Raw genomic sequence first — 17,314 nt, forward strand, 5'->3', positions numbered from 1 at the left:
AAATACCTTGAACAGCTGGCTTTTATGGCAGGTATATGTTTATAAGAAACTACTAAACTGTTTTCCAAAGTGCTTATACCATTTACATTCCAACCTGCAATATATGAGAGTTCCCATTTCCCCACATCCTCGCCATTACTTGATGTTGTCAATCTTTTTAACTTGTTATCCTAGTGAATGTTAATGATATCTCATTGTGGTTTTAATTTTCCTAATGACTTCCCTACTGTCTAATGATGTTAAGCATATTTCTATGTATATCTTCTTGGTAAAATCTGTTAAAATCTTTTCCCCATTTTTTTATGTTGGATTGTTTGTCTCATTATTGAGTTCTAAATGTTCTACATATATTCTGGACAGTCTTTTGCCTGATTTATTATTTATTAATAGCTGCATTTTACAGATAGGGAAACTTTGGCTTGGAAAAATGAAAAACCGGTCAAAGCCACAAAAATTCAAACCCAGACAGTCTGACTACAGAGCCTACAAGGCACCATAGGAATTATTCCTATTTTCTGGTAAAGAAACTGAAGCTTGGCAGAGTTAATTAACTTAATCATTTTAACACAGCTAATAAATTTTTTTTTTTTTTTATAAATGTAGGGATAGCAAAAGCTTAACTATCTCAGAACGCCCAACCTCACCTCATTCTAAACTATCTTTTATACCGTCTCCACAGTGATGGTTCCAAAGCTGAAATCTGATCCAAATACTATGGCTCTGGACTCAGGCACAAGTGGCCTTCTTTGATTCATCTAGTCTAGTCTCAACTATTGCCACTCCGTAGGCACACACCATATCCCAGCTGCTCTGAGCTGCGTACTACTGCTCCAGGGTATCAAGCCGTCTGTTGCTTCAGCACTTGGTGATCCCTCTATTTGGAACCCTATTTTCCACAGTATACCTGGCTAATTCCAACTTGTCCTTCAAGTCTCAGCTCACATCTCCTCCCGTGAGAAGCCTTCTCTGATCCCAAAAGACCAGTTAGAAACCCCTTATAATGCTCCCAAGGACCTCCTCTCTAGCCCCTCTCACTGTTTACTACGCACTGTGTGAGTCGTCTTTCCTGGACCCAGAAGCAGGCGGGCTGGCAAGCAAGCAATGAACCGTGTTTGTTGAATGAATGGTGGAGAGATGTGGCGAAATTCAACACTCAACTGAAATTGTACTTGGGGGGAGGGAGATATGGAGGCACAGGACAGTGGAGATGTAAATCATAATTGAATTTCAAACGTCTGTTTGTGGAGCCATCACTAAGACAGCCAGCCCCGTCCCGCTCAGCAGGAACGCGGACCTCTCCTCCCAAATTCCCCACCCGCTGTCCCGGAGAAGTCTGTGACGTCACTTCTCTGCGTCCCGCCGCTTCAACGTGCAGCGCACTTTGCCGAGCGGCGCCTTCCGGCCTCGAGGATGTCGGACAGCGGGGAGGAGTGACGTCACAGGAAGGACGCGCGCGCCGGAAGCAGCCGCCAGGGCTGCGCGCGGAAGTCGCCGGGGGCGGGGGAAGAGGAAGAGATGGGGGGCGGCGGCGGCTCGCGATGAGAAGCGGGTGCGCGTGAGCGAGCCAAGGGGAGAGGAAGGCTGGGGGGGGGGGAGTGGAGAGCGAGCCGCAGGGGCGGAGGGAGGGGGTCGCGAGCGTGGCGGGCAGCAGCGGCGGCTAGAGAGCAGCGGGGCCCGCGGCGGCGGCTGAGGCAGCGGCGGCGGAGGCAGAGGGTGAGAAGATGGCGGATGGCGATAGCGGCAGTGAGAGAGGCGGCAGCGGTGGGGGCGGCGGGCCCGGTGGCTGCGGTTTCCAGCCCGTGTCCCGCGGCGGCGGCGAGCAGGAAACCCAGGAGCTGGCCTCGAAGCGCCTCGACATACAGAACAAGCGCTTTTATCTGGACGTGAAGCAAAACGCCAAAGGCCGCTTCCTGAAGATCGCCGAGGTGGGCGCTGGAGGCTCGAAAAGTCGTCTCACCCTCTCTATGGCCGTTGCCGCCGAGTTCCGCGACTACCTAGGGGACTTCATCGAACACTACGCGCAGCTAGGACCCAGCAGTCCCGAGCAGATCGCAGCGGCGGCGAGCGCCGAGGACGGCGGCGGGCCCCGGCGGGCGCTTAAGAGCGAGTTTCTGGTACGGGAGAACCGCAAGTATTACCTGGACCTCAAGGAGAACCAGCGCGGCCGCTTCTTGCGCATCCGCCAGACCATCAACCGCATTGGGGGCAGCGGCGGGTTTAGCGGGGGCCCAGGTCCTGGGGGCCTACAGAGCGGCCAGACCATCGCCCTGCCCGCCCAGGGCCTTATCGAGTTCCGCGACGCGCTGGCCAAGCTCATTGACGACTACGGAGGCGAGGAGGAGGAGCTGGCCGGGGGCCCGGGAGGCGGCGGCGGGGGACCTGGAGGGGGCCTCTACGGGGAGCTCCCGGAAGGCACCTCCATCACTGTGGACTCGAAGCGCTTCTTTTTCGACGTGGGCTGCAACAAGTACGGGGTGTTTCTGCGAGTGAGTGAGGTGAAGCCGTCCTACCGCAATGCCATCACCGTCCCCTTCAAAGCCTGGGGCAAGTTCGGAGGCGCCTTTTGCCGGTATGCGGATGAGATGAAAGAAATTCAGGAGCGGCAGAGGGATAAGCTTTATGAAAGACGTGGTGGGGGCAGCGGCGGTGGAGATGAGTCTGAAGGCGAGGAGGTGGATGAGGATTGAAACCAGCAGCTTCTCCTACAGGCTTCCCTCACTCCACCAACATCCCCTTGTCTAGAGAGCTCTTTTTCCTGCTTCTCTCCAAATAAGAGTGGAGGAGGAGCAAGGGAGGCATCAGAGGGAGAAAACAAAATAAAATAGTTATCACAGACAATTAGAAAAGAGCAGTAAAGTTCCAAGGGACTGACAGCAACCTGCAGAGAGAGGACAGCAGCATCTCCTCCCCTGAACAAAATAGTCTCAGCTTCTGTTTTTTTTTTCCCAACTGAGGTTCCTAAATCCCCCAGGGATAACCCTGGAGGGGTAGATCCTTACACATGGTGGGCCAAGAAACATATTGGAGTTACCCAGACCGACTGATGACAGTTGAGTTTGTATTGTACCTGGGTAATTTGGTTGAAAAAAATCTTTCCAGACCTTGCTGTTAGTGTCTATCCTTCACCTCCATTGAAATCAGCATTTTGGATCTAGGTCTTCATGAAATTTTTGAGAGAAGTCTCTGCAGTTACCCAGTTCTGAGAGTACAGGTTTTATTAAAAAGGAATACAACTTTAAATAATTATGGGCAGGGCAAAATAAGAATTCCAAATGCCATTGGAGGATACAGAAGCAAATTGGATCCATTTTTAAGGTTTTGGATGGAACCTGGACCAAGGCCCATGTCTTTTCTTTGCAGATTTTCTGGATGCAAATAATTCAGACATCAATGCTTAAACTAGAATCTATTACTAAAATAGTTTAAAAGTTGGCAAAACATTCTGAAGAAAAAAACATTGGGGGTTGCTGAGGTAGGCACAAGAAGAAATAGGGCATAAAGCACAAGGAACACACTGAGTGGATTGGTTGCTGCTCACTAAAGTTCTTCCCCTGATCTCCAAATACGGAGGTCATTACCAAGAAATGGCTTACATATGGATGAGAGCCAGTTCCCTATGGAGCCACTGAATTATGGATAATTCGGCTGTTTCGGCCTCTGGTTGGCTGAATTTTAAACGATAAAACTTGAAGATTTCTACAGAAGTTTTAACAGTGTGGCTACAAGCGTGAGCTTTAATAGAATGTACAGCCTAACAGAAAAGTTGGAAATAAAAACTGAAGTCTTCATTTATCTTCAGTTTAATCTGTGGACTTGTTCAAATACTAAAGAGCCTCAGGTCCAGAATTCCAGCATCATTTATACTTTTAAAAATTTTAAGAACTTGATCCATTATATCAGTACCTCATAATCAGTTGGCAAAAGATGGATGAATGATTCAAAGCAGCAAGCATGATGGAAGCTGAAATCCATCTCTAAATGGAGCTGAAGTGAACATGAATATGCTGACTATGTCCTGGAAGCATTTTTATACCACCTTGAAATTTCAACAAACCGGCTTTTGCCAGTTTATCCAGCTGTCTTTCAGGAATAAAAATTGGGGTTTTCAAGGATCGCCTCCTCTATATTTTAAGTGGATTCTCAGTAGAAATGATTTTTACTAATCAAGTTAATCCCACCCCTATCAAAAGATATCCTTAGAAATGTTATATAGTTACGTCACTTTGAACTGAATGGGCTCTAACATTCTTTCCAAAGTTTTCAGGTATTAATACTTGTGCGACACCTTCTCGCCCAGGAGGCAAGTAACCCCACCTCCTTAATCTTACTTTTTTTAACTGCATGCCTGCCCTTTATTTGAGCTGCCGTTTTAATTTATTGCATACCCTTTTTATTATCTTACTTTGGTAGTATTCAATCTATGCGATCTTTGTATTTATTGGGAAATAAGTAATATACAGAAAGGTCATTTTCATGCATTTGTGGCTGAGAGAGGGAACTAATAGTGTACATAAAATTATGCTTTTTAAAAATCAGACTGTGATCCAGAATATTGTCAATCTTAGATTAAAAAAAAAAAAACACAGGAGCCACAAACATTGGTGCCCTTTTCAGACTTTCTCTACTTACCATCCACAGTAGACTTTTTAAACATTTTTTTAAACTTTTCTTTTTTAAAAAATTTTTTCTCCGTTGCAAAGAATGTTTCCTAAATTGTATGGGAGCAATAGTATTTTTGATGTTTTAATTACATCCCTCTACTTGTACTGTATTTTGTACTACAAGGCAGCTGTTTTCAATAATGTCCTGCTGTATTTACCTATGTGTTTTGTTTGAGTGTTTCTTTGCTGCGGAGAACAAATCCCTAAATAGTTTTAGTAAAGTTGCTGAGAAGTTAGCATTAGGTTTGCAGAAACTGTTTATGTGTCAAAGTTTTGAGGCAGCAATGAAATTAAGGTTGCAGCTATTAGTTGATGGCTGTAACTTTGTTTCCAAACCATGTACGATTCCTGTATGACCCACTTGTTTTCTTGCTTCAGTGGTGGTTCTGTTGCTCAGCTGCAGTGAGCCAGTTCAACTTGCAGAGGTGCAGTACCTCTCCTTTTCAAGGGGTTGGCTTATTCTGTTTTCTTTTTTTTTGGCTGAATTGCAGTAACTAGCCTTGCCTTTTCTAGTCTGTAGAAATGACAGGGTCTTCACAATCCTTCACCAGTGGCTACTAAGCTATAATTAGCAGAATAGAAAGAATGTGGAAGTTGTCTGAGGCATATAAAGTATATGCCAAGAACACTACCATATATGGCATCAGCTTTGGTTACCAGAGGAATTTTCTTAGTCATTAGACCATATAACAGTAATATATCATATGTAAATCTTTAGATGTCAATTTGATAATCCTCCAAAAAAAAGGAGCAAAGAATGCATAAGCTATGTGTTGGAAAAGTAATTTATATTAAAATTTTGACCTGCCTGTGTAGGATTAAGCAGTAAATGTCATAGTGGTGGGTTTTCAAGTCTTAACCAATCTTGAAGATTTGTTTCTCCTGCAGTTCCTGGCCTCTTCCCACTGCAGGAAGACTGCATAGGGTGTAGGTTAACTGTAGCATTTCACTGATCCTCATTCCAGTTACTGGGACAATAGAAATCTGTAAGGCACAGAGACTGGAGGCCATCTTTCGGAACTCATTCATAAATATTAGTTTATTAAAAATAAATGGTCTTTGTTAAATCCAGTACAGACTATGGAAAACCACCTTTTTTTTTTTCAGCCACTGCTATGAACTGTGAATTAGGGCATGCTTTTTAAACTTTGGCAAGCATCCCAGCTAATCACATGTTCAAAATAGTCATATTCCTGAGAAGTAGGAATCAAAATTTCTTTTCAAATAACTGGTGGAAGGTTTGTTGCTCAAACTACTACAGTTACAGGGCTAAGAAGTCAAATCTTAGGAACAGAATCAAAAAAGCAAAAAACTGTAAAGAGATCCTAATGTTCCTTTCTGGTTTCTGTCGTCCCTACCAACCATTCAGCAAGTGGAACTGTGGCAGTTCTGGTCAGCAAACTTCAGTGCATCTGCTGTGCAAAACAAAGTGTAAATCTGTATGGCACCAAAAATCAAAGTGAAAACCAAACCAAAAACCAGACACCCTATGTAAATAATGGAGGCATGTAGGCGGTATAAATGACTGTAGCTGCAGTACACATGTGGCTACTCGTCAAGTCACTTTCCATAATTATTTACTGCAAAATGATTGAGAGGCTCTGGGTGCAGGCAGCCATTAACCTCCTGCTTCCTTTGTTAACTCGGGATCACTTTGCAATAAATTGCAGGTCTTGTAAAAGATTCAGGCTTCTGTTCTCAAAACAAAACAATTATCCTGTCTTATCTGAAAATGCAGGGTTGTGGGCAAAAGAGGCTGGTTATAATAAAGCCCTCATATTGAGTGGTCTGTAAATGGCTGCACATTTCAGGCACTATAATTGCTAAGGACGCTTTTGTTAAATGTGACCTTTCTGGCTTTACAGACGTGTAGAATGTGATCTACACCAGGTATTCAAAGGTGATTGTTTTCATCTACCTTGCTGTGGAGGTAGATGAAATTAAGAAGCTTGAGTGTGTAAGCCGTGCACATAAATATTCTTCAGTGTAAATCTTGTTTTCATTTCTGACCCAGTTATGGTACTTTGTCCAGTGCACAACTGATCTCTCAGTAGATATTCATTTGAAAATAGTGTGGCCTTGATCAGTGAGAAGGGGAAGAAGAGAAGTGACTTTTGCTTATGTAAAAATGACTCATTTGCTGAGAGTCATATTTCTGCAGCACTCTTCGTATCTAATGTGTTTGTGATGGGTCTCCGTTTCGATTGGGGAGCGTTAATGCTTTTGACCGTATAGTTATTAATTCAGTTGAGTTGTCTTCTATTTTTAGGAAGTATCAGAACTGCTCTGATGAGTAACAGTTGACTGCTTTGATGTCCAATCTCAGGTTTTAGAATGTAGTGGATTTAAAGTCCAGTGTTAATCCTTAAAACAGTTTTAATTCAGTACACCCTAAAAGTCATATGCATAAGGTCTGTTCAGAGAGCAGAGCCTTTGTGTTTTTGCTCCTTTTTCACTTCACTTGAAAAAGCGTCAAGTGATTTTACATTGTATATTTCCATTTTAACTCTGGCATATTTCTCAAAGATAAAGCACTTTTTGATCATGAAATATATGGAATCTTTGTGTGATGTGGATCATGGTTTCTCAGGCTCCCCTAGCTAATCTGCTTATGAATATTGTTCAAACTTTGTGTAAAAAGAGTGGAAATCTTTGCTGATGTTAGAAAGTTTGTATTATTGATCCAGAACTCATTTTGCTAGCTTCCAATGGATGGGAGAGTAAACGATGCTGCATTCACAACTTAATAAATTACTTTCCCTCCAGCCTTAAGGTAACTTTTTTTTCTGTCAACAATAGCACTGAAGTTGTAGTAAGTGAATGAGATTATCCGTTTTCAGGGTTGGTTTTAGAGTACTGTAAATCAATAGCTGTCTTCCTAAAGAGTTACTATTCCCATTGAATAAACTGGATAATGGGTATGTGGGTGGGGCTGGGAAGGGGAGGGAGATAGTTTGTAGAAAACAAAACAACAAAAAAAGAACCACATATACCTTAAAAAATAGGCAAAAAAGTAAAAGGGGCATGTTATATGTCCTATTTGGAAATCCAGATATAAGGTGGAAATGGCAAATTATAACTTCATTTCCATTGTTTTTAACCTAGAAAAATAAAGTCATTAATTTTCAGATGTTAGCCCCCCAGAAGTTTCAAGAGATAGCCAGACTTTTGGTTAGTTATATTAATATTTCAAACTCTGCTATTTGCTCATTTCTTTGCCCATGAGTTTAAAGGACTGACTTCAGCAAATGTAGTCTAATTGTCAGTACAGAAAAGCAAATTTGGAAAATGAAAAAATAAAACTTTCATAAAGACTTCTTACCCTAGTGATACCCAATTGATATCCAAGAAGGACCTTTATGAATGTAATTTTCTATTTCCTAATGAAATAGGGAATGTGTATCAGTTATCACCATTACCCACAATCTGTTGCTTTTCATTTGAAAATCTAACTTACACCTCTTGAATTAGACATTGCAATTGGGATAGATAAAATTGTATTAAAACGGGCAAACGCCATAGTGGTAGTTTCGCTGCTCAGTAGGACTTCTAATAAGGGGAAGGCAGAGTGGTGAAATGGGGAAGCAAAAAAAAAGTTTTCAGTTTTTTTCATAGGTGATTCTAACAAGCAGTTTAATGAAAGAATATGACTTCTTTTAAGGAACATGGTAATTTGGGTCTGGGGAAAATATTCATTTTTCCCATTCCAGCCAATATCCATTGACATGGATAAGAGAGGACTGACTATATCTTTGTAGCATGGTTAAATGTGAAATGTGGCTTCATAATATTGGAAAGAAAGCAATAGACCAATTTAGTTCAGTGTCCACTAGCATATCAAGGAAGGCATGAATTGGTCCCTTTTTTTCCCTACGTATCTCTTCAAAGGCTAACTTGAGAAAATTGATGTAGACTTTATTTCTTAAAGTCAAACTATTTTGTCCCTAGTTTTACTCCGGTGTTGAAATATTGGGATGGTTAGAAAAATCTTTATAGTTGGAAATAGAATGGCAAGTGGTTTTTCTTTTTAAGTATCCTTTTCAGAAAAATGTAACTGCAGAAAGAGTCCCAAGAAAAGTGAAAACCAGGATTATGTATCACTAGGCTTATTTGTGTTATAGGAATTGGAGGGTTTTACTTTGAATTGATAAGAGTATTGGACATAAGTCCTTTTCTCCCAGCCATATGTCAGCCCTGTGTACAGCAGCTCTCCAGGAGTGAACAGACTGAACAAAAAGTCTAGAAACTGACTTTAAGTCAGTACAGGGCATGTTACAGTAGCAGACAAGTGTATTTGAGTGAATTTTTAAATGATTTACCAACATCTGAATAGTAACTAAGACTATCAACGTATTTGGACTTCTTTTTTCTAAAGTTCCAGAACAATTGTAGTAGTAGGGATTTAGTCTTCCTTTTGGACCTTTATGCAGACGTTTTTCTACGATAGTTTTAAAAATCTGTCTTCTTATAAGTTTCCAGATAACACACTTTCCATTGTGTAGGAACCTTCACTGCCAACCATATCTCCTAGTGGCTTCCTTAGATTCTTCACTCCAAAGCTGGGACTGATGTCCTGCCAGTGTAGAATCTACAGAAGTAATCTGAATGAACTAAAACCAAATCTCGATAGCAGGAGACAGCTTCCTCATCTATGGAGGTTAGAGTTTAGGTTGGAAATAACTTGAAAGGGGTTTGGTTTTTTTTTTTTGTCTTTTGTCTTCAGTCTATGTGTAAATATCCACATGCCTGTGCATTGTAAACGAATCGTGTATTCATATGTATGAATTTGTAGAACTTGTTTCTGCTTCAAGAGAAGCAATACCTTTAATTTTATAAGGTCCCTTCCACCAGTAACCCTATAAATGTTTGTAAATAGAACACTAAAATTTGTAGTGATATGATCAATTTGGGAATATCTGCTGAGAGACCAAAAAGTTCATTTTTTAAGTACCTTGGTTAAGGAGTAAAGATTGTTCCTCTTATTTTTTAAAAGAAGAATGCACTTTAACAAACAGAGCCGTGTGGGCAATTCAAACAAATAGGTGCAGTACCCATTCAGAAATCACTTCCTAGAAACAGTTCAAAAGCAGAGTCCAGACGGGCTGTTTATCTCACTGCCTGTAGGTTGAAGCTCAGATACTGATTAATTTTGAGACAAGCAGTGCTGCTTCAAAAGAGCAATGTGAATACAGCCAGAAGCTTCAGACAGGTCTGTAAAATGGCGGGTCCCGTATTTACCACTAACTAGCAAAACTGACAGAAAAAGTCATAGAGAAAAAAAGTTTAAGAATCCTTCCTGCTGGTGTGCACTCCTTATAATAGACTTTTGCAAATGGAGTTTTACAGTCTATATTTAAAAAATTGTATGTTTGTAACAAATAAAGTATGCGGAAAAGTGAATGACAATCTTGTGCTTATGTCTCTAATTTTAGGAATTACATGGAGATGGGGTGGGTATCACATACCATCTGGGGCTCATAAATGGGCATGGAACTGGGTGAGTAGTAGGCCTTGACCATCATTGCACGTTTTATCTGAACAAACAGTTCTAGAACCTCTTGGTTCCCATAACCCATTTCTAGTAAGCATCTATGGAGTAATTCATGTTTGAGTTCACAGTCCCAGAGAGGCCACTTGTTGCTTCCCCGATTTTTTCCTCATCTACTGATTTTTAGTGTCGGAATCGACTCCACAGCAGCAAGTTTTTGTTTTTTTTTTTAAAAGAGTTTTCATTTTCAACAGCACTAAAGAAAACTGCTATCGCAGATGTTGTCTCATCAAGTTTCTTAACATCATAACCAACTGCTACAAAGATAAATTAGGCCAACCCAATTGTGTCCGTAGATTTTTGGCCAGCGGTTCTCAAACTTTTTGGGCTCGGAACCTCTTTACACTCTTAGAACTTACTGAGGACCCCAGAGAGCTTTTATCTTTCTGGGCTGTATCGATACTTCTATAGAAACTAGAAAAATTTTAGATACGAAAGTAACATAAGCACATTCTGTTAGCTCTCAGCAGTGACATCATCACATGTCATTTATCCTCTGGAAAATTCCGCTGTAAGCTGGAGAGAATGAAGGTGAAAAAGGCAAATTGACCTCTTGGACCCCCTGAAAGGGTCTTGAGGGCTCCAAGGGGTTTCTGGACCACCCTTTGAAGACCACTGAAACAGACTTGAATGTAAATTATGCCTTTCTGGAAAAAAAGGTGTGAGGTTGGAGACGCCTATATAGCTTAATAATCCTTTAGTTCTCCACCATGTTTTCTTTATATTAGAGGATCTTGCCATGAAATGGAAACCCTGGTGGCCTACTGGTTAAGAGCTACAGCTACTAAACAAAAGGTTGGTAGTTCATATCCACCAGGCATTCCTTGGAAACTGTGGGGCAGTTCTACTCTCTCCTATAGGGTCGCTATGATTTGGAATCAACTCAGTGGCAATGGGTTTGGTTTTTTGGTTTGGTGCCATGAAATAATTACTCCCATCCCAGCTCCACACTGCCCCATATAAAAAAATATATATATATACACACAGTTAATTTCCCTGTGACTCAACGTCTGGCAGTGGTTCTCATGCTTGGGAACTTTGAATACTAATACTCAGGCTCCACCCCAGACCAAATGAAGTAGAATCTTGGGATGGGGCTTAGACATAGAGACTGTGTGTGTGTGTGTGGGTGGGTGTGTGTTTAAGCCCTCCAGGTGATTAAATGTGTGTCTGGGATGAGAGCCAGTGACCTGTGAGATATGGTATAAACAAGGGTGAAGGGTTGGGCGTCTCTGCCAGAGAAACAGTACAGCAGAACTTCTCTGGAATGTACTATTTCACCTTGTAACAACTGTGCCTAAGTAACCCACACCCTACTTAAACCACCCTGAAATAACTAATTGAGAAAAGGTTACAAAAGGAGTCATGGAACACTGTCAGCAGTCTCCTCGCAGCCCTGAAATTTAGGAAATCTAGGGGTTTTGCTGGCACAGAGAACCGTTTAGCGTGTGTCAGAATCACCTAGAGGGCTTTAACACAAAGATTACTGAGTTCCACCCCCAGAATTTCTGATTCAACAGGTCTGGGGGCCTGAGGAGCTGCATTTCTAACAAGTTCCCAGCTGATGCTGATGCTGCTGGTCCAGGGACCACACTTTGAGTACTACTGCAGAAATCATAAAAGCTCCAGGAAAAATTAGCTTAGTTGTTGCCAACTGACAGAAGTCTCAGGAAAGCATATCCCTGCTGAGATTCAGTCTGGTTTGCCAGAAACTGTACGTGGTTTGAATTTTTTAGCTCGATGTGAAGCTTGTTACTATGCAAGTTTAAGGATAGATGCAGCCAGGATATAGCCCTGAGGAGCCACATTAGGGCCAGTGCCTCAAGCAGTAAGGGAGACCACTTCATGCTTTGGGTATTTTCAGATGTTGTGAGCTAGGTTCTACCCCCGGCTGTCATAAACTAATAGGGTGGTAAAGGGCAAGAATCTTTAACACATAAAAATCCTTAAGGTCCTAGGAGAGTGTCTAGTTTCCCAGGAGCAGCCATTGGGACTTAGGGAAATGAGAGCCACCTAGTGGTCATTGCCAAAAACTTTTTAAATAATAATACTGAGGTCATTTGTAAATTCCTTGTCATTTGTGAATGCGTTGATTCATTTAATTATTGGGTCTGTTCTATGGGGCAGTTCTACTCCGTCCTACAGGGTCGCTATGAGTCGGAATCGACTCGAGGGCACTGGGTTCTGGGTTACTATATGCCAGGGAGTCCCTGGGTGGCACAAACGGTTAAATGCTCGACTACTAGCTGAAAGGTTGGCAGTTCAAACCCACCCAAAAGTACCTTGGAAGACAGGCCTGGCAAACTGTTTATGTAAGGTCACGGTCTTGAAAACCCTAAGGAGCAGTTCTCTTCTGCACACATGGGGTCACTATGAGTTAGAATCAACTGGATGGCAACCAACAACAACTATATGTCAGGCATTGTAGTAGGTGCTATGAGTCAGAACTGACTGGACAGCAACAGGTTTGCTTTGGGTTTTGGTAGGTGCTGAGGCTATGGTCCAAATAGAACAGAGAATAGTAGAAAGGCTTTTAGGAAGAACTAGGAAACCCTGGTGGTGTAGTGGTTAAGTGCCATGGCTGCTAACTAAAAGGCTGGCAGCTCAAATCCACCAGGTGCTCCATGGAAACTCTATGGGCCAGTTGTACGCTGTCCTATAGGGCTGCTATGAGTTGGAATCAACTTGACGGCAATGGGTTTTTCTGGTTTAGGAGGATCTAGTATATTGGGAATTCCAGAACACTTAATTGTGCTCATGAGGAACCTTTGCATAGATCAAGAGGCAGTTGTTCAGACAGAACAAGGGGATACTGATTGGTTTAAAGTCAGGAAAGGTGTGCGTCAGGGTTGTATTCTTTCACCATACCTATTCAATCTGTGCTGCGCAAATAATACAAGAAGCTGGACTATATGAAGAAGAACAGGGCATCAGGATTGGAGGAAGACTCATTAACAACCTGTGTTATGCAGATGACACAACCTTGCTTGCTGAAAGTGAAGAGGACGTGAAGCACTTACTAATGAAGATCAAAGACGACAGCCTTCAGTATGGACTGCACCTCAACATAAAGAAAACAAAAATCCTCACAACTGGACCAATGAGCAACATCATGGTAAATGGAGAAAAGATTGAAGTTGTCAAGGATTTCATTTTACTTGGATCCACAATCAAGAGCTATGGAAGCAGCAGTTGAGAAATCAAAAGACGCATTGCATTGAGTAAATCTGCTGCAAAGGACCTCTTTAAAGTGTTGAAGAGCAAAGATGTCACCTTGAAGACTAAGGTGCTCCTGACCCAAGCCATGGTATTTTCAATCACATGATATGCATGTGAAAGCTGGACCATGAATAAGGAAAACCGAAGGAGAATTCACGCCTTTGAATTGTGGTGTTGGCGAAGAATATTGAATATACCACGGACTGCCAAAAGAACGAACAAATCTGTCTTAGAAGAAGTACAACCAGAATGTTCCTTAGAAGCAAGGATGGCGAGACTGCGTCTTACGTACTTCGGACATGTTGTCAGGAGGGATCAGTCCCTGGAGGACATCATGTTTGGCAGATGTACAGGGTCAGCGGAAGAGGAAGACCCTCAACGAGGTGGATTGACACAGTGGCTGCAACAATGAGCTCAAGCATAACAATGATTGTAAGGATGGCTCAGGACAGGGCAGTGTTTCGTTCTGTTGTGCACAGGGTCGCTATGAGTCGGAACCGACTTGACAGCACCTAACAACGACAACAACAAGGTATATTGAACTGAGGTATATTTAGACTCCAGATGTTGTGGTTTATGTGACCCCCGGTCTCCAGGAGGCTGGGATGGATTGCAGCTTAAATTTGTGACATATAACTCCCTCCTTAGTAGGACGCCTCTGTGCAATCTCAAATCCTGCAAAGCCACTTTCTCTGGGAAGAACTGGGCCCCAGAGTGGGTACGTGGACATAGAGGAAGGAAGGAGTTGGAAAATTATCTCAGAGCCCTTGTTAGTGTTGTTTCCATTTTTCCTTCTGTATCAGTCATCAGTCTTCAGAGATCTGGAAGAGATGCAGTCCCATCCTCTGGAGCATTGACCCAGGCTCATGCAGCTAGTTAGTATTGCTGAGATTTGACCAGGTCTGGTGAGCGCTCCCTCTCCTGTCCAGGCTCCACTCAAGAGAGGTGATGAAGAGGTTCCTAACGGGATCTGACCAAATCAGTTTCCCCAGCTAATGATCAGGCCTCCATCCAAGCAATAGATGGTCTGATTTGCAACAGCATTCCTGATCTAGACTTTTACTCCTTACAAGAGGCAACACCATTGAAACTATAAAAGACAAAGAAAATATGCCCCATGAAAGATGCACTTTCTCCTTGACTTACATGGTACTTTACGTATACCTCTCAGTGGGCCCCGTCAGAGCCTCCAAACTAGTTATTGGTAAGCATTAACTCATATCCCACCCAGTTTTCTTATCTGCTACACCATAGTGCCACAGAAAGGACAAACTTCTCCCTCATTCCTATGCTAGGAGCCTGAGACGGCACACAACAAATCCACAGGAGCTCCACAAACCTCGGCAGAACCTCCACGTGGCTAGGGCAGAAAGGCAGTCAGACAGAGAAACTGTGGGTCATACCTATCAATGTTTTCAAGGTATGGTACAAAATCAAAATAGTCCCCCAAAGTAAAAAATAACCCTGGCTTGGCTCAATGTATATTGTGAATAATGCTGCAATGTACGTTGGTGCACATGAATTTGTCTGAGTCACCGTTTTCAAATCTTTTAGACAGATAGCTAGGAGTGGAATTGCTGGGTCATAAGGCAAATTCTGTCTTTAACTTTTTAAGGAGCTGCCCAACTGTTTTCCACTGTGGCTGCACCATTCCCACTAACAATGGATGAGGATTCCAATTTCTCCATATTAGATTTTCATTTTTTATAAGGTGATAAAATTTCTAGTTTTATTAAAATAAGCAGGAAGACACCAATGTTCATTGCAGCACTATTCACAATAGCGTAAGTGTGGAAACAAGCCAAGTGTCCATGAACAGATCAATGGATAGACAATGCAGTATACCCATACAGTGGAGTATCACTCAGTCATAAAGAGAAATGAAGCCCTGCTACATACTATGACATGGATGAACCTTGAAAACATTACACTAAGTGAAATACGTCAGTCATAAAGGGTAAACATTATATGATTCCACTTACATGAAATACCTGCAATCTCTAGTATTGAGAACAAAGTTTATGGTGGTTACCAAGGGTGGGAGGAAGGGGAAAAGGGACAGTCACCCTTAGGGGATGACTGAGCTCCTGTTAAGGCTGGTGGAAAAATTTGGAGACAAATATCAGTGATATTTCCACAACATGGTGAAAGTATTAATGTCACTAAATTGTACATGTAAAAAATGTTGAAATGGCAAAAACAAAAACAAAAACCTTGAGCATGACGCTTTGGGTTTTCTCTCTTTGCTGTCCATCATCCTATACTAAAAATGTTTGAGCCTTTGAAAATCAACCTGTTGAATTTTTTTTAATGGCACCTCTAAATTTTGGTGATATTTTGTTCAAAATCAGTTGGAAATCTTTCATCCAAGCATTCAGTGAATGAGATGGTAAGAAACTTCAGCTTTTGGAGCTTTTAGTGAATTTCAATTATTGAAAGCAACACGTGTAAGCAAGAAGACATTGACATTTATCTTTACAAAAGGTAGGGAAAGACTGAACAAATTAAATAACGAGAGATCAATCTGGAATATCTTGACTTGTGGAAAGACTCTTAATGGAACTCCTATTGTTAATTGGATAAATTTATATTCTGTACTGCAATGGAATGAAATTGAGAGGGCTTACCATTTTAAGGCATCTAAATTTAATCAAATGATCAAAAGAATCATAGGGACAACTTATTTGACAAATTTTGTCTTATAAACATATGTGAAAGGAAAATACTCTGGAATTCAAAAGAAAATGACTTGAAAAGATCTGGGCTGAAATGTTTACATATTCCAATAAGAAAATAACTAGAATTGAGAGTCTTCTTCATTTGCAGAACTAAGGTGCCTCAGCACATATTTTTTCAGTCAAAAATATTATAGGATACAAAAAAGGCGTCAAGAATTTCAAATGTATTAGCCATAAAACACAACTTTGAAGGAGGTTGCAGTCAATTTTGCAAAAGAAAACATAATAATAAGACCACATAGAAGTTACATTTCTTCAGAAAAAATACCAGTTTCATGATATTAGACAATCAGCTAAGAAACTAGTCAGAATATGTCTTTGAGTATCAAGAATAATTATCCAGATAATTAAAAATTTTTTAATTTTTGTTTTAATGCACATGAATGTTATAGAGTCCAACTTCTCAGTCAATAAAAATTTCAAAAAATTATATAATTTTAATTATATTTAGTACCCCTTTCACTTTCAAAAGTGTTCCAGTTTGGACAATAAATTTATGATCACACTACCCGTAGCAAACCATTTTTATTAGTTTCTTGTTTATCTTGCCAATATTTCTTTATGCAAATTTAAGAAAAATACAAGTATACATTTTGATTCCCCCCCATTTCTTACACAAAATGTAACTATATATGCTCTTCTTCATTTTGTCTCATTTTTCACTGAACAATATATTCTGGAGATATTTTTATGCCAGCATAAAGATATTTTCTTATTCCTTTTAATATCTGGGTGATATTCCACTGAGTATATGTACTGGAGAAGGACATCATGCTTGGTAAAGTAGAGGGTCAGCGCAGAAGAGGAAGACCCTCAATGAGGTGGATTGACAAAGTGACAACAACAATGGGCTCAAACAGCAATGATTGTGAGGATGGCACAGGATGGGCAGTGTTTCGTTCTGTTGTTCATAAGGTCGCTGTGAGCTAGAACTGACTCGATAGCACCTAACAACAACAGCTTTCAAATCAGGAGGTAAAGAGGAAAAGCATGTGCCTTACACCCACAGAGACCTGCATTCCAATCCCAGTTCTGTCACCTACCAGCCATGCTACTTGAAATTATTCAGGTAACCTTTCTGAACCTGTTTTCTCATTTGTAAAATAGGGGTAGTAGTATCTCGTTTGCATTTTAAGTTTAATCCTTAA

The 17,314-nt window shown here is 41.3% G+C and overlaps 1 protein-coding gene across 1 annotated transcript; it reads left to right on the top strand.

Moving 5' to 3' along the window:
* Positions 1-1,673: 1,673 nt before the first annotated feature.
* Positions 1,674-10,067, top strand: PURB (purine rich element binding protein B). The gene has a single exon (XM_064290256.1). The coding sequence runs from the start codon at positions 1,722-1,724 to the stop codon at positions 2,685-2,687; it is 966 nt and encodes a 321-aa protein (XP_064146326.1). The 5' UTR covers positions 1,674-1,721; the 3' UTR covers positions 2,688-10,067.
* Positions 10,068-17,314: the final 7,247 nt, after the last annotated feature.

Source organism: Loxodonta africana, chromosome 8 (genome assembly GCF_030014295.1).
Source record: "Loxodonta africana isolate mLoxAfr1 chromosome 8, mLoxAfr1.hap2, whole genome shotgun sequence".
NCBI classification, from domain to species: domain Eukaryota; kingdom Metazoa; phylum Chordata; class Mammalia; order Proboscidea; family Elephantidae; genus Loxodonta; species Loxodonta africana.